Source organism: Vitis riparia, chromosome 10 (assembly GCF_004353265.1).
Source record: "Vitis riparia cultivar Riparia Gloire de Montpellier isolate 1030 chromosome 10, EGFV_Vit.rip_1.0, whole genome shotgun sequence".
Lineage (NCBI taxonomy): Eukaryota > Viridiplantae > Streptophyta > Magnoliopsida > Vitales > Vitaceae > Vitis > Vitis riparia.
This window is the reverse complement of record NC_048440.1, coordinates 18,481,944-18,504,424: the sequence shown is the minus strand read 5'-3', so window position 1 is coordinate 18,504,424 and position 22,481 is coordinate 18,481,944. Positions and strand designations below refer to the sequence as shown.

The following is a 22,481-nucleotide window of genomic DNA, read 5'->3' as shown; positions in this document are numbered from 1 at the left end:
TGCTTATGTGGTCTGCTTCTAGATGATATGAATACCGTCCCAGCAGAAAATACTGTTGCGCTTTTTGAACGTTGTTGTCTATTTCTAAAATAATAATAATAATAATAATAAATTAATTAATTAATGGTCCCTGTTTTTTTTTTTTTTTTTTGGGAAAATTCAGCTTATTTAATGAAATCGAAAATCAGGTTTCTTCTGGGCGGGACTTTGTCTAAAGATTCTGAATTCAAAATTCAAGTACATGGCTCAGGGTTTGACACTCAGCCATAGGACAAAGGGCTAGGAACAAATTTCGATTTATGCCCAATTTGAATTCCTCCACTGGATATCCGACAAAGATTTTAATGGACTAAATCCATTAAGATTCTTTTTGTTCCCTGCATCAAGGAAGGAAAAAGCAAGCACAGTGAAAATTTTAAGGTAAAGTTTGTTTCCCACTCTTTTTATCATCATTCATTTTGAATCCAATAGAAATTTTCTTTTTTGCTTTTACCTTCTTCTACTGCAGCAAAAACCTCACAATATCACACTGGCTTCCACTTGAATGGATAAAATTCACCCTAAAAGGTTCAAAGGCCTCCAGGACAGATCATGACTCATGACAACAAACTGGATTATGGATTCAAACCAGGACACAACCATCAAGGAAAAAACCTCCAAGAACTGGAAGATCCCAAGGAATGTGATTCAATGTACAGTAAAATAATTCTTAGTTCTTTGTTTCCCACTATAATCAACATTGTGGATAACTATCCTTTATATTGAAGGCATGAAGAAAATACAGGATCAAAAACAGTTACAACAACTAGATACATGAGTGACCAAATACAAAACCTATAATGATTTCAAATAATGAACTAATTATGAGGATTCAATGGATCCTACAGTGTTACAAAGTATAGGTGAGACTAACTGCAGCTGTATGAAGGCCAACTCAGAATTCTGAGCAGCTTGGTGAGGTTCAGCTCAGAATTGATGGCTTTTGCGTTTTTGGATGCGGCGTCTTTGAATTTTCTTAAATGGATCAACCCACTTCCTATCCTCTTTTACAGCTTTATCCCACCGGTCTCGGAAGACATGAAGCTCCCATGTTGACTGCCTTCTAATCTGTTCAATCCAATTTAAATGGAGGAACCAAGTTTAGTCATGTTACTAATTTTGAATATCCAAAACATACAAATATGCAAAATGCCCAAACCCAACCCAAGATATTCACTTATGCTTTGGAGAAGAAGAATCTAAGGTCAACTTCTGTTTGGTATCTGAAAGAACAATGAATGTAAAGGAAAATGTTGAAAATGGGTTTTCAAGTATTTCCTGTCAGGCTCACTCCAGCCAGGGAACTAGGTGTATGATCACTATAGCTACAAGCAACTTAGGCACATAATAAGAGAAACCAGACTGGAGATGCTATTAGATTACAAGTTCAGCAACTCTCACCTCAGATCGTGTATCAACAGCAGGAGCACCTTGTCTCTGAATATCAAGAGGGAAACAACATAAAATTTGAGAATGACTAAAATGATTATAGCAATGAAGGAAAAAAGCCACCTATTGCTTGTAGTAAAGGTGTATAGTATACCTTCACTGTTTCGTCAAGAAACGTATCTTTTGAAACCTGCACAAACATAAAGGATATTTACAGCTCCAGGTACAGGAGATACACAAAACACCACCGTAACAGTAGAAATGATGATTTCATGATGTTGATGATGTGCTCTGGTGCATTATTGAAACTATTCTGTTACTTAAGAGAGAGTGGGGGGGAGGGGGTTGTGACAATGGAGGAAAAGGTGGGCTAAGGCTATTCTGAAAACAATTCAGTCATCACATCATCCTTCATCAGCTGTTAAGATCAGTGCATATTTTGAGTTAGCTAATAATCTCGTTCTTGAAAACAACAAATGCAGAATCTAGTGAATCAATCAGTCCGCTCAAAAGATTCTTATCAAATAAACCACAGTGCAAAGCTAAAATGGACAATATTTGTCAAATTCAAACCACCATTCAAGAAAATGATTTTATTGGATATCAAAGTCTACATATTGGTTAAGATCAAAGTTTCCAAATATCCCAATCTAAAATGCATTGCCTAGGCTGTTTCTGCTTATGCAAATTAAATCCTCTCCTCTCCTTTTTCTGCATTAGCAATGAATTCAATTGCAATTTGGTGATCAGCATAATGCTTAAAGAGATCATTCTTAGTAGAGCCATGCATGGGCTTAAGAATTTGTACATCACATCCAAGTAGTACATATAATAATGAAACAGTTGCAACCCAAAGTACCAAAAAAAGAAGGCAAATCCAATTACCTTTTTTGCAGAGGGACTGCCACCACCCAGAGTTTGTATGCCCTGATGAACAATGAATTCACTATCAATGACTCCCACCTTTTTTGTCCGGTCCCCCTGTAAAATGCCACGTTTTTTCTTTTCAGAAATATAATATTCTAGTCAATCTGAAGTACTTTACTAAAGCGAACCTCCTCAATTCAACAGAACCTTAATCTCAACTAGTTGGAGTCAACTAGAAGAGGCAAGTGAAATACAACGCAAAGCCTATGTTGTTGGAGGTGCTGGTGATAGAGGTCTTACAAGTGATGTTGGCGATAGTGCCAATGGTGGTGCAAGATTGTACTGCTAGTACCAATGGTGAAGCTAGGAGGAGCTGTTAACAGTGATATTAGTAGGAGAGGTAATGCTAATTGGCAACAGAGGCTGAGGCAAAACAGTGTTTATGATTGTGCAGGAGCATCTTCAGATGGTGGTAGTGGTGGCAGTGATGCTGGCAATGGCATTTGTAGTGATCACAATGACAACTGCAGTTGTTACCCTGATAAGCTTAAGCTTCTGGGTCAATTTCTAGCTTAACTTGGCATCAGAACTCTGGTTTCTACAAGTCTCAAAGTCAAGTTCCTTGGTCTGTTTCCTCCCCAATTTATTTACTCTGTTGTTTCTACTGTTTGACTCTTCAGATGCAGGTTTTACCACACATGATGAACAATGTTAGCCTGGTAAGCTTAAGATAGTGGGTTAATTGCTGCTTTAAGAACAAAGCTAGCAGTGTGTTGGCAATGGCAGTGTTAATGGTTGTGTATCAGCTTTGGAGGAAGGGGGATGTGGCAATGGTAGTGTTAAGAAGAATAATGCAGGCATGAGGGAGCATTGGCAATAGTAGTCTTTGTAACCATGCCTAAGCAATGGACTGACAGTAATACTGATAATGGTGATATTATTAATAAAAATGAAAAACATTTTTTCCTTTTGAGATGAAGTACCTAAGATGAGTTTTTTGCTCTAGTGAGACTTGCAAAGCAACTTTTCTCTATTAAAAGACAACATTTTGCTCTTTCAGTTTTCAAAAGGAAAAGAAGTACATCACATGCTATTCAATAGTGCCTAAATTCATATTCATCCAAAAAATTATGAATACATAGTTCAGCAAACTGTTATAAGATCAACAACAAAAGATAAATCAAGATGTTTGCAGAATTCCAAAGAAGGGAGGATCTATATTCATATATGGATTTAGATTACTAGGAAAGTGATCCAGATGAAGCAGTGAAATATCAAAACAAGTTCCGCTGAAAAAAAAATAAATAACAAGTGGATATTATAGGAAAGCAATCTGACAGGACCGTCAGTAGTGCTCATCAAACAAAAGAGAATGAATGGATGGACAATATGAGGCACTAAATCTTGCCCAAGAAATGTGCAAAGTAAGTCTCACCTGTGCACAATACCCAAGTTTCATATCCATTCCCCATCCATGCACAAGATCATTCTGATAGGAAAAATTGAAAAAAGAAATAAGGCAAAGGTCACAAATCTATAATGAAATCTATTAAAATAAAATAAAATAAAATAAAAAACAAAAACAAAAACAAAATTGCCAGATTTTGCTTCCACATACAGAGTAATGCTTACAAATTATGCATACAGACAAATATCTATGAAAACAGAAACTTAATTGGAGTGGAAAAAAAAATAAAAAAATAAGAAGGTTGAAATTTGAAAAAGCAATAAGAATTAGCTACATTTGATGAGTCAATCAGAAAGCAAGAGCAAATTACATACAAGCACACTGCATATTACATACAACTTTCACTATCAATCATGACCGCACAACTAGATTTGTCTTTCAACAGTTTAGGAAGAAGCCCATTTCTTCTTGTTCTGGTAGATAAAGGCAGAATGGTGATCCACCATCCCATCATTACAACTTTATGCACAGGCCATCAATAGCCAATGCATTAAATTCAAACAAAAATTTAATAAATTTGTTTACAAATTCCAGAAGTAAAGTGTGGTTAAAAACCGTGTGGAATTGAGATCCACAAAAAGTTAATTATCACAACTCATCATTAAAACTTTATTCACAGGCTATCAATAGCCAATGAGTTAAATTCAATAAAAATTTAATAAATTTATTTACAAAATTTATTTCCTCAATTTATTAAACCTACATGTATGCCCAAAGGGGTTACACATGAGGGAGATTGTTAGAGTGTGTAATATACATTGTGGGCTCAAATCCAACAAGCTTAAACTTCTAGAAACTTGGTTTGCTCAACACAGCATGGAGCATGGTTCTCCATGATACACCCCATAGGTAACACAAGTATCATATAGCTTCAAACATAGCCTGACAAAACTAAAGCCCACTACATAAATAAATTCCCACACTTGTTTCCATTGTTTGACCAATTTGATATATATATATATATATATATATATATAACTTCATTGTTTTGAAGATGAAAAAAATGAAAAACAATTATAAAACTCAATCAAGATGATGACCCAACCCTGTAATCAAAGATGGCGACTACAGATACAAATATATATTTTCCTCCAGAAATCTTGAATGGGTCCAAAATCCTCAAAGTGAATAAAATTGCTAGTATTTTATAGTCATCAGATGACACAATGCTTTCATCTACTCAACATGAAATTTGCAACAATCATGTAGACGTATTTATATAAAACAAATCCAAAGTTTGAGAAAGTGGATGTAGGTGTGGAGATCACAGAAAATATTTGAAGTAATTTAAATGACGAGCACTCTGAATGGACCAGAGACAAAAGTTTACCTGTATGAGATGCCAAGTACAACGCCAGGCAGATCTTGAAAATACAGGAGCCATTCCTTCTACAAAACTACAAATCACATGTGAATAAACAACATAAATCAGATATCCTCATCCTTTGCCCAGTCCTTGTTAGTTAAATATTTTATAACTCTGAGTGCTTCCTAAAATTTCGAGTTGTTTGTAATTAAAAGATTGCAGCAATGGAGAATTATATTGCTTCTCTAGTAGATCAAGCATTGGTCAAAATGCTACTGAACAGCTTAATGAATGATAGAAATAATTCAAAATGTGAGATGAAACATAATATTTGACCAATGTACATGATAAAAATAATTATGCCAATAAGCCCTTGGGGCCTGGCTCAAGTGGTCAAGGAATGGGGAGGGTTTGTGGGAGGTTCCAGGTTCAAGTCCCAATGGGGACAAAAATTTACCTATCAAAAAAAAAAAAAAAACTATGCCAGTAAATGATTACTTACCCAGTGCATGGTGGTCCTTCACTAATATTTGAACACTTCACACTACCTCTAAGGTCCCAGACTCTTCTGCATTAAGTAAATATCTATATTAGCATAACAGGTTTCCAAATAAAAATATTTGTATTATCAATTATTTTTAAATTTCATTCACCTATGAACCTTCTTCATTCTTTTCCGGATGGTGATCCTGTGATGTATATCTGTAGAATTTGGGTCTAAAGCTGGTTGAGAAATCTCTAGTCCTTCTGATTTCATGATGTCCAAGTATCTGAAAAGAGAAAAACCACAAATAAATTAGAATAGCCAGTATTTACTATTAGGAGCTTGTCACAGCATGAAATAAAACCTAACAAACCATAACTCAAAACCAAGTAAAAACATTCACACAAACAAATAAATTATGTTAATGCTCGGATCCCAAATGTAGTCAGGACTAGGTTGGAGAATATTCAGAAAGATATCCTCTGGATTATTACAAGACTTTTAGAGCTCAACACAACTTACTAGAGAAATCACTTTAGAGGTATGCAATAGAGGGGTTTTATGTGGAGAAGAGTCATCTAAAGCAAATATGGAAGTGGAAGGGGGTTGGATCTCAAAGGTAAGCAAGGAAGGGTATGGAATCAATCCCCGGAAGGTTATAGGAGAAGGTTGGGAAACATTTTAAGCTTGTCCAAGCGTTACTGTTGGCGATGGATCTCAAACAAGGTTTTGGTTTGACTCTTGGTGCCAGATTTTCTTCAAAATATTTAATCCATGGTAGTGAAAGGCGGTTGTGTTGATAGCTTGGGGTGGAGGCTAACTATAAAAGACAATATTCCAATGAAACCTTTCAACAATTTTTTTAGTCCAAGGATGCAAGGCTCCTTTCACACCAAGGAAGTTCTAGATTCCGTTGACACCTTCAAATGTCAGTTTCTTCGATTAGGAAGCTACTTGAAAGAAAATCTTTGCTTATGATCAGCTTAAAAGGCGGGCTTCACCATTAGCGAGTTGGTGTTTCCTATGCAAGCAAGATCAGGAATCAACCAACCGCATTTTTATTCATTATATGGTGTCACATAGTTTATGCTTCATTGTGTTCTCTTTTCTAAGTGAGGTTGTGGGTGTTATCTCACTTAATCATGGAACTATCATTAGGATGCCATGGAAACTTTGTGAGAAAGAATAGGAAGAGGTTTTGGATGATTATCCTTCTTTGCTTGCTTCAGTCCATGTGCAGAGAGCATAGCATAAGATGTTTTCAGGGTGTGGAGGCTCAGAACCAAAATTGAAAAGCCTCTCTGCATGTACTTTGTTATCGTGGTCTTTTTTTTTTTTTTTTTTTTTTGATAGGCAAATGGGACAAACATGCATTAAAGGCGCCTAAAAGGAGGCATAGCAAAGTACGCATGAGGTATACAAAAAAAGCCTATTAGTGACAACAAAAAGACACATTTCCTTACTTTAAGCTCAACCAATCTATGAAATCTAATAATAACATTGTGTGATCCTCTATGTACACCGTAACCCAAGTCCCAAAAGTATACAAAAAAACAGATTTGATTATTTGGTCAGATTGCTCAGCATTATTGAAAGCCCTTTTGTTTCTCTCCTTCCAAAGAGTCCACATCAAACATAAGGGAGCAGCCCTTCACGCTTTTTCCGTTTTTTCCCCACAAAAGAGCCATGCTAACTCAACAAGTGCCATCTGACTGAATAATGCATAACCCACTCCACTCAAAATGAAATGAGATAAAATCAGATGGCACAAGATTCTTGCTTGGACACAATCAAGAAGCAAGTGATCTATCGTTTCTTCCGCACCTTTGCACAAGTAACATTACTTAGTAAACTCCATCCCCTCCTTTTGAGCTGGTTGATAGTAAGGATTCTACCCAAGACGCTTCCCAAGCGAAAAAGCTAACCTTCAAAGGTGCCCAAGTCCTCCACATTATACTAGCTAGAAAGGACACACTATGGGCCCTTGAAAGAAAAGAATACAGAGATTCAACTAAAAACTTGCCGCATTTGGATTCATGCCACCTCAGATTGTTCTCCACTTCCCTTTTAGTTACCATCAAATGTAATTTTCGAAAGAAACTCTCCACCTCAGCCATCTCTCAATCATTAAACTGCCTTGAGAAGCGGGGGCTCCAACTATTCCCTTTTCCTTCCAACTCCTAAGTATCCGCCACTCATCCCTCTTTGTTGGAGGCCATGGAAATTAAATTTGGAAAATCCTGTTATACTTAGTTGACTGTTTAGGTGGGGGACTAAGGTGTTGCTAGTGCCTTAGGTACTTATTCTATACCTCCTATGTATGCAGGATACATCCCCTTTTGTTATGCTCTTCTCAATAAAATCATCTATAGCTCTTAAGAAAAATCAACCTTTTCTTTTTCCTAAATAGATAGTTCCAGTATGAGCAAGAGCAAATGAGATACAAAACAATGTAATGTACACATAAAAGTGTATAACGAAGCTGGAGATTTGATTAAAATGCCAAAAATCAATAGAAACAAAATAAACGTACAGAAGGATGTTCATCAAGAATGGGAAGCATTTTTAAAAGGGAGACATGAGACATCCTGCCAAGAAAGAAATTCTCAGTATTCCAAAATCTTTCATGTTAGGGTGTTTTGGAGTTTGAGTTTTCGACAATTTTATTAATCTACTAGTACCAACAGTATCCTAAATACTGAAGATATCAAGATCCAGAATGCCACAATGTAATAATTTTTTCAGGGATCCAAAACAACAATGAAGACTTTAAACTCAATTTGATAAAACCTTAAATCCCAACTTGCAGCCTACTACACAATTATTTTCACCATCCAACTTTATCAAAGGTCATTGTCATTACACCATATGTTATCATGTCTTTCTCACTGACCTTTGAATTTGAGATTTTCAGTGCTATCATGATGAATTAATTGTACGACATTTCATTCCCAAAAGAAGATGACATCAGACTACCATATACAGGACATGTCCAAAAAGCCCATTAAATTTACCTTCTTGGGTGAAAATTTTCAACTCCCAAATCTTCATCCCAAAGGAAGATGTGATCATAAATGGATACAACATCTGGATGTAGAAAGCGTTTTGCAAACCACCTGAAATCAAAACAATATATTGCCACACAACTGGGATTAATACTACCGTCATCTACCAAAGTTAGATGGATTAAACTAGACAAACAACCTAAAAACAAAAGGACACACTGGTTGGCAAAGCCAATGGTAGGACCCATCATTTGACTGCTTTTCTCTCAGCAAGTTGGATGCACTTAAATAGAATTGGGCATGTAACAATGAAGACAATGGCAGGACCTGCCATTTGAGAAGCCCACCAGAGGGTCTTGTGCATCCATTCAGAATATCTAAGTTACAGACCAATTTTCAGGCATTGTAAACTCTAATATGATTATAATTGCCAAAAGCCCTCATCCTCATCCTCACCCCCGAAGGGAGAGCAAAAACAAAATCAGATATTGGTTGTTTGGGGCCTCATCTTTAGTCAAGAAACCCTAGTCCATGGGAAATTAGAAAGACCTCATTTCACTATCTCTTCTACTAAAATCAAGTATGAATTGATAATTTTACCATTTTGTTTGGTTCTGAGCAACTATGTGTATGGCCTTGCTACTCCAATCAAGATCCCACCACCCATCCACATTTCCGTCATAATGGAATAGAATGATTGTAAAATTCTCTGGAAGAAACTGAATTCACAGAGATTAGGCAAATAATGTTCACTTCCTGGGATGTTGAACATAAATGGAATATAATACCTTTTCAACAATGGCATCAACATTATACTTCTGCTTAATACCAACTGGAATTGCCAGCAAATTATGCTCGCTGGAATCATCAACCTGAAAATTGAAAAAAGCCATCACACTCATAAAACTCTGATAAAGAAAAACAAACATGGATAGACAATAATGAGTAAAATTTAGTATTCAATCAATAGTCTATTAGATGGCCCAAATGTAAGTTCATGAACCAGAACGAAGTTTAAAAGCTAATGCTAGAGGCAACAGAATCAGCACCTCACCTTTGACCTTGAACTACTTGTTGACCATAGAGGCCTTAACTCCAAATCTGAACGAGCTTGAATTATACCACGTGGTAAATTAACCAAAGTCATAGATGCTAGGCCCTAGAGAAGAGCGACAGAGGCATCTCAGAATAAGCACGAAGACAAGGAAAATCAAAATTGAGTTATCAAAACCATGCAGATGCAAAGAATCAGTTGAACCAATTCAACTTGTAATTCAGTGATCAAATGTAATCCACCATAAAAATCGAGAGTAAGTTCATGTCTTGTAAGCTTTGACCAAGAGAAAAATCAAAAGGACAAAAATGCAAAAAAGGAACTGGTAAGAGAAGTCACTCTTCTACTGAGAGCATTACCTCTACTGTGCCAAAGGGTTGAAATTTTGTTTCCATCTGACAATTCAAAACAAGAAAATCAGCAGATTTTCACAGGAAGAAAATGATCACAGCAACATATTAAGAATAGGACCTAATTAGATAATATGAGGCACCCGACTGATAGCCATAATCACAAATCTATCTTGCTGATGGCAAAATAAGAAAATCAGCAGATTTTCACAGGAAGATAATGATCAAAGCAACATATTAAGAATAGGACCTAATTAGATAATATGAGGCACCCGACTGATAGCCATAATCACAAATCTATCTTGCTGATGGCAAAAAGAGGTGTAATTAGAATTTAGAAGGTTTCCAAGATGATAATTCTGTGTGAAATACTATCCTAAATGAATGGTTGCATGGGTCTATTATTTTTAAGAACCATTAGGCAACTGTTATGATCAACCAAATCGTATGTCATCAGTAATACTGGGAAAAAGTGTAACAAGGCATGATGCCCTTGGTAGAATGGCTCATCTACTTAGTCTGCATAAATGATCACAGGAAGTCATGACTTTCAAAGATTTTCTGGAGTCACTGTACCTCTGTTTGTTGATACTGATAATTTGTGGTTCTGTATACAATGACCAGCATTACAATACATACAATTCCCATAAAAGGAAGTTGTTTCATCTTATTAAATCCTGGTTTTCCCTGCACACCCTGCATTATATCAATAAAATCTTTAGAAAATGGAAGTAGTTACCTCTACCGCACTAGCATGTATTAAACTAATGAGAACTTAAAGCCATGTTTGGTTGTTGGAAAGTGTTAAGGGGAAAAAAAATTAGATAAAACAATGTTCTTATGTTGGGATACCATGAAAAAAGGTACCGAAAGTCATTACTATGGAAAAGATCGGGGAAAATACTAAAAAAATTTCCTCCCTAAGGTGAGAAAAGTCTGGGAAAAATGCATTTCTCAATATTTTGATTGTCTTTCGCTTTCATAGACTATCAAGCTAGAGAAAAATCTTACAAATTCTCCTTCCCTTCAGACTTTAAGAACCAAAAATAAGCCCAAAAGGTACAAACCCTACCCCATCAAAGACGGCATTTCTTTTTCTAAACAGCCACCTCCATGATTTGAATGCCTTCATAGACGAGGAGGCTTCTATTCTATTCTCATAACAAACTGCAGTGAATGCATATAAAGAAGAGACAAATATCAGAACTAATTCAGAAAAATATTATATTTGACAATTTGAGTCTATGTTAGAAACAAAAAATATGCATGAACAGGGCAAAAGATACTTGGAAAAATGTGAATTTTGCTGGGTTCGTAAAATAGGTCTGACCAATATATTTTCAGAGGAGGCAATCATGATTCAACAAAGGTCAACAAAGCCATGATGTTTATCCTATTTTTTTTTATCCATTTCCTTGCCTCATTATTTTACCAAACAAATGGAACTCAGAGGCAAAAACTGCAAACCCCACCAAAACAAAAGCAAAACAAGAAGTGAAATGAGGAATGACATCTGATCCTAAGTGGATGTGTGTGGGTGTGGGTGTGGGAGAGAGAATCTCCTAAATATTACAGGGGCGACAAAGATTTCCATCAGACTTCTAAATCTAAAAGCATGAGAGAAAAATAACAAATAGAGCTACAATAAACAAAAGAAAATCACATAATAGTACCCATCCAAAAATAGTAGCAGCTATACGTGGGATTGATGATGAAAAAATAAAGAAACAATCCAGAAGGAAAATATCATATCTTAGGGGGAAAACAGAAGAAGAAGAAAAGAAAGAAAGAAAGAAACTACAGCTGACCCTTCCATAAAAAATTTCTCCTGCTTTCCCACAAATAGTTCTGTCACGGATATTTTCCCGGAAAATAACAGTATGTTCTGAAAACAAAAGAAAATGGCAAAATGGCTATTAAGAGGTGTGACCATTCCGAATCAGGACAAGAAACAAGAAAAACGATGGAAATACTCTCGCAAAACACAAGGGATGTTCAACATTTACTGGCACCGACAACCAGAAGCACCACTACTTCCAAGCATCAACAGAATCGGAGAAAAACAGACAATCACCATTTCTAAAGCCCTTTCCAGGTACCTCAAATGAAAAAGAAAAAAAACAGAAAAAAAGAAAGAAAAGCCACCAAAAGCAAACCAATTTTATTCCCAAAAAAGGAAACGCCCAAGAGTAAACGCATCATTTTCCACCGTTTCACAGCTGAAACAGTGGATCTCAACTCCACAACCCAATACCAACCTCTCAATTCAAGGATCACGAGCTCCCCCGCCCAAAACCCAGCCGCGCATTCCCCGAAACAAAACCGATTTGCTAGGAGGCAATCTCGGTTAAGAGCCTAGAGACAAGTTTGAATGAGTTGCGTCCAGACCCAAAAAAAAGCAGAAGAAAAGACAAAGATAGAGAAAAAAGCGTGAATGCTGAAAGAGTCCGCAGAAGCTCGTATCGGAAACGCCGCGTTTTATGGAATCACTGCGACTGCATGCGCTACTCTCTCAATCTCGGCGACGGGTGCCCCCCAGCCCCCTCTTTCCCTCTTTTCAACACTCAATCCATATGACGCATGCATTGGATCTGTCCTAAAACTGTTTCTGTGTTCCCTTTCTCTTTTTATTTTTCAAACATGTTTTCAGTTTTTACGATACATCCTACAAATATCAACAGTCTTGCGGGCCTGATTTTTTTAAAACACCCATAATGACAGTGATTTCTTTTCTATTTTCATGTGACCCGCAACAGTCGGGAAAATTAAAAACATGAAAGTAGTTTTAAAAATAATAAGAAGCCCAAAACACAATGCTACATAGCGGTTCGTGCTAACGTTTTGCCCATTAACGTAAGCCACGTCGCAGGTTCAGCGAATATTAAGGATTTTGACGACCAGCATCGAACTGGTTACCCAAGGCGAAAGACATGAGCACCTGCCGTTTCAACCAGGTTTTTGTAAATTGTAGTTTAGTTTTACCCACGCACGCTGAAGTGTGTCGATCGTGTGGATTATTAAAAAAATAAAATAAATTAAAATTAATGTGTTGGAAGTATTAGTCAAATTTAAGATAGGAGCAGCCAGATTTTGAACCGGTCTCTACATGTTCCGGGTTAAGATGTCATATTTGATGTGGCGTCTGCAGTTTGTCCAAATCTGCGGCTGCGCACCGCCCGTGACCCGCTGCTCACCTGCGCAACCATGGGTCTGTTTTTTTGGGTGCTTACATGGATGAGCATACGTTTCATGTGAGTGGATTTTCATGGATTTCATGCTTAATTGGGAGTCAATCTTTGTCACCATCAATTGAGGCCTTTAATTTAATTTAATTTCTTTTTGACCGAATAAATTTAGAAAAGTGAAAATCCAGCCGTAGAAACCCCTATTCAAGTCACGACCAAGACTCTTCCAAGGTGAGTAGCTGGGAGAGTTAAATCAAACAGATCACGACTTAATGGTAAATACACACGCCACTGGTTGTCTCGTTTTAGCTGGAAATTGATTGTGGGGCATGAGTTAAGAAACCCACCATGGAGGTTCAACTAATACGTCTGGGGAAGGTTGCAGTGGTTCGGGGCAGGTACATCTAGGTCTACACAAAGCCCAAACACCCCCTCGAAGGGGTTAAAGAGACAGCCATGAGTCTTTTAAGTTTTAAGTCAGCTTTGTCCAACAGCAAACGAGGACTTTTTCCATGAGAAGTTTGCTGGATCTACTCATAATCCCCTTCAAATCAAATACATGATTGGACTCTTACCCATAAAGCAAATGATTAAAATTTTCCATTCTACTACTATACGAGAAAATGGCAATAAATTTAATAAAGTGTTTGCTACTTTTACGACTCCCACCCTATTCGGCTAATCCTATGAAAGTAGAGACTTTGTCCAGTGACTAATGCCCTTTCAGGTTAGGTGATGGGGTTGAATCAGCTGATGAGGAGGATAAGAATCATTGAAGATAATAATGGGCATTTGACAAGCAGCTGGAATAACAACAAAGTTAGCAATCAAACTGGTCAATTTGGATTAAGATTTGTAGCAATTTTATATTAAGCTAGTTGTTAGGTGGTCTATTCGTTAAATTATTACATTTAACAAACTCTTAACATTTTCCATTGGATGATGGGTTTGGCTGAGTTGTTAGCTTAGAAAGCAAGGATTCGGAAGCATGGTTGGTTGAGAAAATTTTATGCTGAAGAGGGAAAAACAAGAAGTAGCTTACAAGAATACTGGCTTCTAGTAAAAGAGATCATTCCAATGAATCATCAGCATTGCTTTGATCGAACAATTTGATCAACTCTGCTCCTGAAAAGCTTGAATTTGTTTCATTCTGATCATGTTAGTACCAAGCTCAGGGAAATTTTTTAAAATTAATCCAAATAAATAAATAATAAAGAATAAAGTCGGTGATGGCCCTGATGGCCGCATATGGGCTCGATTTCCAAAATTGGGCTTTTCAAAAAAGCCTGTCCAGACCAGGCTGGATCGCATGCCCTATCCTCAATTCATTGGCCCAGTCTGCGGGGAGTAGTGGTACGTCGATGGTGGGGTTCACTAATTAGGATAAAGTTTTTTTTTTTTTAAACTATAGTTTGATTAATTTCTCAATTTGTAAACAAAAGTTGAAAAGGTTAATGATGTGATAAAGTGAAAAAGTAATCAAAATAAAATATAATAAAATGCTAGTGGTCCAATCAAAATAAAATATCTCAAAACCTAATTTCAATAAACACATTTGAAGAAAGGTAGTACAATGGAAGATCAAACCAAGACTACCAAAATTTACTTCACCCAAAACCGAGGGTCACGAAAAGAAATGATCACTGATTGACCTACACCTATAAAATAGGGTAATAGGGTAAAACTACTCTTGTTCTTATGTGCCCAAAGTTCAACAGAGTACACAAAAAGCCTTCAAAACTTGTAACACTAAGCAATAGAATATATAAAACCCTCAACATAAAGTATTGGAAATTCAATAGCTCTTGTACCCACTCCAAATTTATGTAAAAATTCTCAATGATGTCCTCTTCTTGCAAAAAAATCATTTTATGTATCCAATAAGTGGAAGAATAAAATTTTCAATTATTCATGAAGAATTTTATCTTCTTCTGCTACGATTCCAAATGGTTATTTATTGGACCTTCAATCTTAATTGTTAAATGTGTTTGATGAAATTTAGGCCATTGGAAGAGAATTACAAACAAATAGAATCAATGTAAAAAACAAATGAAATCAAGAAACAAAAGAATAAGACCAAAGTATATAGAAATAGAAAGGACATAATCACAAATTAATGAGACCTAAAATGCATAGAATATGATTAGTCTCATTATTTGATAGGTACCAATTTGCTATTGCATCGGGGTCCTTTAATATGGATTTTTGGTTTCCTATGAATCTTGAAGGAAAGGGTTTTGCCTCAAGTGGGTACCTTTTGTCCCAGACCCTTTGATCACAAGCAAAGTAACCAAAAGAGTCACTAGTCTCCCCAGTTTTGGGATTGTTTTAGCAAAGCAGCTCCCACTTGGACGGACTAATGCTTTAGAATTGCAGATATTCAAGCTGTGGTGGCTCAAATAACAACTCAGATTTTAGTGATTCTACACTTCGAAGGTTTTTCTTTTTCACAATTCAACTTTGGCCTATATTTCCAAAAACCATTATGAGCCATCACGAACCCAAATTCCAATTTCCATATTGAACAACTCACAATTATTTTTTCCTATCTGCATAATTAAATTGCTTGAGGGAATATGATGAACAAAGAGAGAATAGTTTCTCTAAGAGGTTTGTGTATTACAATGCAATGGCACACAATTGTTTCATCCCAACAAAAGGGTCATTATATACACTACAAGACTAACAGACCCAACCACCTGAAATTAGAGGCTGGGTTTGTCTCTGTCCAAAATGGAAATTTACAAAAATATATACAACATTTTCACCTTAAACGAGCTTTCTTTCTTCCCCTTGAAGCAGTTTGAGGAGGTTGCGGCCCGGTCACACGTTTGGTAGTCTTCACTTTTCCTTGCAGAGGAAAGCTTTTCTTGGACTCCGACTGAGGAGGTGGAGTCCCAGTAATGACTTTCCCAGCATTAGCTGTTTTTTGCTTAGATGGGCGGATGCTTCGGGGTTTTACAGGAGGGTTTTGAATTGGTGATGTAGAGAGGACTGCAACTGCGGCCTTTGCTCTGGAGTCCTTGTAATGCTGCTTTAATCTTCGGGATACAAGATCTCTCAGGAGCACTGCGCTTTTGTGTTCTCGTGACTTCTTCGAGTAAAAGACTAATGCATTGTTGGCTAGCAGAAGCAGATCTCTAAAGAGTTCTCTTGACGTTGTGATTAAGTGGCTGTTTATTCTTGACCTTATGGTGTCGAAATCCATATGCTGCCGGACCAGTTTCTTGTATCTTGCTCTCCTCTGTCGTTAAAAACAGTCAGAACACTAAAATGAGCTACCATCATATGGTGGTGGCAAAGATTTATAGCAACCTACAAATGAGCCCAGTTTGTAAATCTTTTCCTTGGAAACAAGTTAGGCAGAATTGAAATCAAGCTAAGCATCATCATCAAAATGAGGACACCAGAAATCTAATAGCATAATGGGGATATGATTCAGAAACCAATTTAGCAAGAAAGAATTGGAAGGCACCTAATTTTATTGATACCTGGCTATCATGCCGCCCACGGAATACTGGGGCATTTTCATTCTCCATGATGGAATAAAAAATCCCCATCAGATCATCAATTTCCTCCCTACTAGAGCAGCCCTTGTTGCAATCATCAATACCAGAAGATACAACAACTTGACCATGGTCACCCATAGAAATTTCCTTGCATTGGGAGGCTGATGCAACATCAGTTGAACCCAAGAAGTCGCTTTCTCCAACACTTCCTTCTTTTACATCCCTCGTGCAGTCCTTCCTCTTCCTCTTCCCTCTCCTCCCCCTGACGCGTCCTCCTCGCCCACTGCTTGTTTCTCCCAGCTTTTCTGAGCTTGAAATTTTCTCTTGTTTGGAGGACTCTGAGATTTCTGGCTTAGCCTCCATATCTTCAGATGATACTGCAGCTGGAATCTGACATTCAGGTGACCAGTTTGTCCGAGTGTCCTGCGTGAAACTACCAGCAGAAAGTCCATCCTTAGATGTCTCTTTCCTGGAAGACTCAACTTCCATTGATTTTTGGAAGGGAATAGGCGATTCCGTCTGGCTGGAGTCATTATCCAAGTCACAAGCAATCCCTTTCTCAGCTTTGAGACTTTCGAGCTTTGATTCCAGAGACCTGAAACAGATAAGTGGAGTGAATTGTAGCACAAAAGAAAAATGCACTCTGGATGATAACCGCACCACATGGATCCCTATACAAACAAAAAATAAATCAACAGAACTACTGTACCATAAACCATGACCCTCCATTCAAAGAACATATCAGTTTATAATTAGTGATCTTTTGAACTCAAGCTCATGCAAGCTTGACAGCTGGGAGTAGTTTGGTTCTAAAATAAAATAAAATAAAACTACAAATTGGGTCCCTTGACACAAATGCAACAACAGCAGAAACAATTGAATCACAAACCCAATTGAGTCCTCAGATTTTTCCAATGCCAGCTTCAACTCTGCCATCCGCTGCTTTCGTAACTCTTCAAACCAGGCCCTGAGAAGGTAGGCATAAAAGACATGAACACAAGCCATTCATCAATACTCACACAATTTAATCCGACAATTCAAATGTATGAGTTTTCTTGTTAAAAAATACATGAAAAAGAGTTAAAAGAGAAGAAAGGTAGATGAGCATGCAGGAAACAATAACCATAATAAAAATGTGAAGAATGAAAAGAAAGTAACAAAAACCATCACGTTGACCATCTTACAGGTTAAACTAAATGTTAATTGCTACCATGGTGCCCTGCCCTATGACCCCCTAATGTGAGCAGTCCAGACTGTAAGTTCGTAGGAAAAAGAAAAGTGATCTGATCAGAGTCCTGGTTCCCACACCCATAATTAAAAGTTGCTTAGGCTTTATAGAGGGGGCACAAAAAAAGGTAAAAAGAATGGATCCTGTATGACAACAAGATAGGCTTAAATTTCATTGGATTAATTTTCCTCAAAATGGAAAGTCATTCATTCTTTTACTCAAATTAGCCTTGAAAATTGCTATGCATAAGTTTCTCCCTATTGTTTTAAAGTTAATAATGGAGCATGACACAAACACACAGACACACTAAATGTGGAAATAAGAGAAACAATTTAAGTTCTAATGGTGGGAGTTATGTATGCCCTGAATCATAGTGATAAACCTGGTTTAGCATCTAATGATAGAGAAAAATATATGAACATGATTATGTCTGCAGCCCATATTTATCAATAAAATTCAACACCAAATAATGCATTATTATAATTAAATTCTACTGACCTGCAGCCAGAATATCGCTGTTGCAAGTCCTCGTATTTGGCTTTACACACCTGCAATTAGAAAACCACCTTTGTCATTATGAATGTGTTGATTCATGAAATCAATGCTTAGTCAAATAAGAACTTAAATTTCAGAGACTTTAATGAAAAAAAAAATTGAACTAGCATGGACCCATTGAAACATCAAGTGCCATGGAATGAAATGGGCTTCCAAGGGTAGGCAAGGTTGAGGCACTATCCTATCCCTATGGCCAAGACCAATCTAGAACATCTTTTCTTTTTCTTTTCTTTGAATTAGAGAAAGAATTGTAAACTGAAACAATTAAAACAACAACAACAACAACAACAACCTCTGTACCCTTTCTTCCATAGGTAAGTCTTCCTTTTCCTATAACCTCCATCATCCCCACCCTTGTTTCACATGGAAATAGAAAACCACTCATATCCCCTTAACTTGTTATCTGAGTTTGACCCAACTCTGAAAGCTCTAAAATCAAAATTGGGAGGGTTCATAGTTCAATCATCAAGTCATATTCAATGCAAATTTGGAATGGTGAATGAGACACATCCATTCAAACCAGCCTACATTTATGCAATACCCATAAAATGAAGCAGACCACTGCCCTACATTCACTTGAATCAACTTTCAACTTCCCTTTTTTCTTTTCCTTTGTAGTTTTTAGGAATTTAATGCTCAGAAACTTTAAGGAAACCAAAGGCATTTAAAACTGTTCTTCTGAGAGAGGGCAATTTGGGCCTTTTGCAGTTGGAGATTGTAATTTCACCAAACAATAAAAAATTCACATATAAAAAAAAAAAAAAGGAGAAATAGAATCTCTAATATATTAAGATATTTTTGTTTTACGAAATCTTAACCAAACCAATAAATAAATAATTAAAAAAATAAAAATTAAAAACAATTTGTTTTTCTTTGAAGTGGGTTAAAGAGGGAAGAAATAGAACCTCGGCCGTGAAACTGAACGGACAAGCCGTTCTAGCTCGGAGCTCCGAGGAGACGGCGTCCCAGTCATCGGCGCCGTGCCGCAGCACAGCGCCGCCAAGAAGGAGCTCCTCCCACGTTCCCCACGCCGCCTTCGTCGTCCCCTCCCCAACGACTACACCTTCCTCCATCACCCTCTCAACCCGTATGGCGACCTCCTCTATTCCCTCCCCTTTCCCTTCCTTTCACTTCTCCTACGCACCCGGCTCACGTTAGCCCAAAAAACGAAAAAAAAAAAAACAAAACCCGAGGCTTCAACCAAAATCAACTCTTGTGATATACGCAGAAAACCGCCATTGGGCGTTAAAGGTATCCCAAAAAAAGACAAAACAAAGGCGGTATTGGAGAGTGATTTAGTGGTATTTTGGAATTGGGTGCGAAAATAAATGGGCGGTTTTGTTATAGAAAACAGAACAAGGGTTGTATTTGGTACTGGTGTTGGTCTTGGGGGGTGTGTTTGGTTTTAGCTTTTCTTTTTAATTTTTTTGGGTTTATTTTTGGTATGCGTGAGACACGGGGTTGACGGATTCTTTTAAGGTTCAGAAAGCTAAAACAATCTCTCTTTATTTCTCCATTAATTCACAATAAATTAATAATGAAGGATGTTGGTAGAGGCTCTTGTCCTCCGATTCCCAATCAACCTATTAAATTTTGTTAGCTGGGACAAGAGTCAATTGTCAAAGGATGCGAAACAAGTTAGAAATTTCCAGAAATGTTCAATGATTTTGTAAGAAGTATTCTTCTTTCAAATGGGAAAGTTTTTGGGTTGACCATACAGAGTTTTGGACCATTCAATTCTAGGACCATCAACGTCTTACTTTAAATAATGGGTCGCACTTTGAAGGGACAAAAGAGCCATGGCAATTTGAATCTCCATTTGACAATAATGCACCTGCGATATTTTCCCTTCCTTTCTTTTTCCCTCCCTTGAAGCTTCATCATCGCATAATAATAGGGACGCGTGTATGGTCCATGAGTGATCAAATTATGGGGTGTGGCATGTACGAAGTACAAACAGAACAAAATTGGTGAGTTTTGGGTCAAAATCGCCCATTTATTAAAAAAAATATAATATCTAACTACTTTATCAAACTTATATTCAAATAGCTCATTTTACTTAAAGCCTCATTTGATAATTGAAACTTCATTTTTAAAGTGAAGTCGTAATTATTAACTGCGGCTTTAATTAAAAAATGGAGTCTCAATCTTTTAAGAGTCTCACCTAGAAGAAAATCAATGGAGTCCCAGTCTTCTAGGAGTCTCACCTAGAAGAAAATCAATGGAGTCTCACCATTGAGGGTTGTAATTTTACAATGAAATAAAGTATAATATTATTCATCAAATTCATCCCTTTGATTTACATTGATTAGTCTATTTATAGGTTTCTCTAAGATATTCAAAGTCTATTAGGACTCTAATAACATATCATGACTCAAATTCTAATTATATTATAACTCAACTAACTAATTCTAATTAGACTCCAACAAATATTAATCCTAATTTAATTCCAAATAATATTAATATTACTTTAATTACAACTAATACTAATTCCCTTTCTTGATATATATCTTGAAGATTCATCCTCATCAATTCCCCTTGACTTGAAAAAAACTCGACTTCGAGTTTTAGTGATTTTCCACGATCGATTGAAATTTCGAACAATACCTTCCACCCTTTATTTCTTTATTGTCTCTTTCCCATTGTAAGACAGGATCTCAAGATCTCTTGAATTTGTTCAATTTCATGTAAGACAAATACTAGAATTCGAAAAACTTTTTGATATTGTACAATAAGTTGATAATTCTCGAAATAATTATGTGTCTTCAACAAGCTTGTGGAAAGTTGTTTCCCACACTCTTCTTGTAAATTGTTTTGTGGAAGAATAAGATTCTTCAATTCCTTATATTCAAAAGAAATTTCAGCAGGTTCTTCATGTTTGCCACCACTTGGGAAGTCAAACATCGATTCTTCTTAAACTTCTTCAACTTCTTTGAGCTTTTCTATTGGTTGATATAGGATTAGTTTCATCACCTCTTGCTTTCTAGATTCATCATTGATGATTTCTTCCTCCTTTCTAGTAACTTCGACTTGCTTTTTAATAAGAATATTTGATGGCTCTTCTAGTTTCAAGGGTGTTAAGTTTTCCTCTAGTTGCTTATGTGGTGGAATTTCCTTCATTGGACGAAAGATCTTCTTACGCCCATTGCGCACAAGTGTGTAAGTGTTCTCATATCCATCATGTTGGACCCTTTCATCAAAAAGTGATGGTCTTCCAAGCATAATATGGGCAACTTTCATGGGCAAAACATCACACCATGCTGATAACTCAAAATTATTATTGAAATTAAACGTCACTAGACAACGAGAACTCACCAAAATAGATGTGTCATTTACCTATGCCATTTGATAGGGATTTAAATGATTTTCTGTCTTTAGATTAAGCTTCTCAACAAGCTCCTCTGAAGCTAGATTGAAACAACTACCTCCATCAATAATCAAAGTACATAGTCTCCCTTGACAAGCAACACGGGTTTGGAAGATGTTAGTACGTCGTCAATCCTCCTCTTCATTTAGCCTTGGTATGTTCACCAATGGTTGCATAAAAAAGTTGTAGCATTCAACCATGTTTGTATATGTTGCTCCACTCCTCAATTACATATGCCTTCATGCCAAGAATTTTCGCTCTGATACCAAAATTGAAGTAGGACAACCCTAGGATGGTTGCCTACACTTAAGGGTAGGTGGGCTAGAGTTTAATTTTAGGGTGTAAGGAGAGGAACAAGGAATAAATTTTATGGTAGAAAAAATTATAAGATAAGAAATAGAGAAAAAGAAGAAACAATGAAGAAAAGATGGAAAACCTTAAAGTCTCACTAAGGCCTTCTAGGAGTCTCACCTAGAAGAAAATCAATGGAATCTCATCTTTGAGGGTCGCAATCTTCCAATGAAAGAAAGTATAATATTATTCATCAAATTCATCATAATACAAATAAATTAATATCTTAAAAAACAAAAAATTAAATATCTTAAATTAATAAATTATACAATTTTATATATTATTTATATGTTATATAAGTTTATTAATTTATTAATAAATAAA

The 22,481-nt window shown here is 36.6% G+C and overlaps 2 protein-coding genes across 7 annotated transcripts; both read right to left on the bottom strand.

Moving 5' to 3' along the window:
- Nucleotides 1–599: 599 nt before the first annotated feature.
- Nucleotides 600–12,664, bottom strand: LOC117923801. 5 transcript variants are annotated; one of them, XM_034842257.1, is made up of 17 exons: nt 11,936–12,182; nt 11,771–11,847; nt 11,035–11,129; nt 10,539–10,658; nt 9,972–10,007; nt 9,613–9,717; nt 9,347–9,430; nt 9,159–9,277; nt 8,568–8,669; nt 5,723–5,839; nt 5,572–5,637; nt 5,094–5,160; nt 3,731–3,784; nt 2,314–2,409; nt 1,583–1,618; nt 1,441–1,476; nt 600–1,107 (listed from the first exon to the last, which is right to left on the bottom strand). In XM_034842257.1, the coding sequence occupies exons 3-17, from the start codon at nt 11,092–11,094 to the stop codon at nt 967–969; spliced, it is 1,239 nt and encodes a 412-aa protein (XP_034698148.1). In that variant the 5' UTR covers nt 11,095–11,129; nt 11,771–11,847; nt 11,936–12,182; the 3' UTR covers nt 600–966. The 5 variants fall into 5 exon arrangements, with proteins under 5 accessions (XP_034698148.1, XP_034698146.1, XP_034698147.1 ...); XM_034842255.1 differs by lacking the exons at nt 11,771–11,847; nt 11,936–12,182 and adding an exon at nt 12,221–12,659; XM_034842256.1 differs by having other exon boundaries at nt 11,771–12,182.
- Nucleotides 12,665–15,724: 3,060 nt separating this feature from the next.
- LOC117922890 lies at nt 15,725–19,655 on the bottom strand. Of its 2 annotated transcripts, none has more exons than XM_034841097.1 (5): nt 19,345–19,655; nt 18,383–18,432; nt 17,546–17,623; nt 16,639–17,251; nt 15,725–16,391 (listed from the first exon to the last, which is right to left on the bottom strand). In XM_034841097.1, the coding sequence occupies exons 1-5, from the start codon at nt 19,510–19,512 to the stop codon at nt 15,912–15,914; spliced, it is 1,389 nt and encodes a 462-aa protein (XP_034696988.1). In that variant the 5' UTR covers nt 19,513–19,655; the 3' UTR covers nt 15,725–15,911. The 2 variants fall into 2 exon arrangements, with proteins under 2 accessions (XP_034696988.1, XP_034696989.1); XM_034841098.1 differs by having other exon boundaries at nt 16,247–16,462.
- Between the last annotated feature and the right edge of the window lie 2,826 nt (nt 19,656–22,481).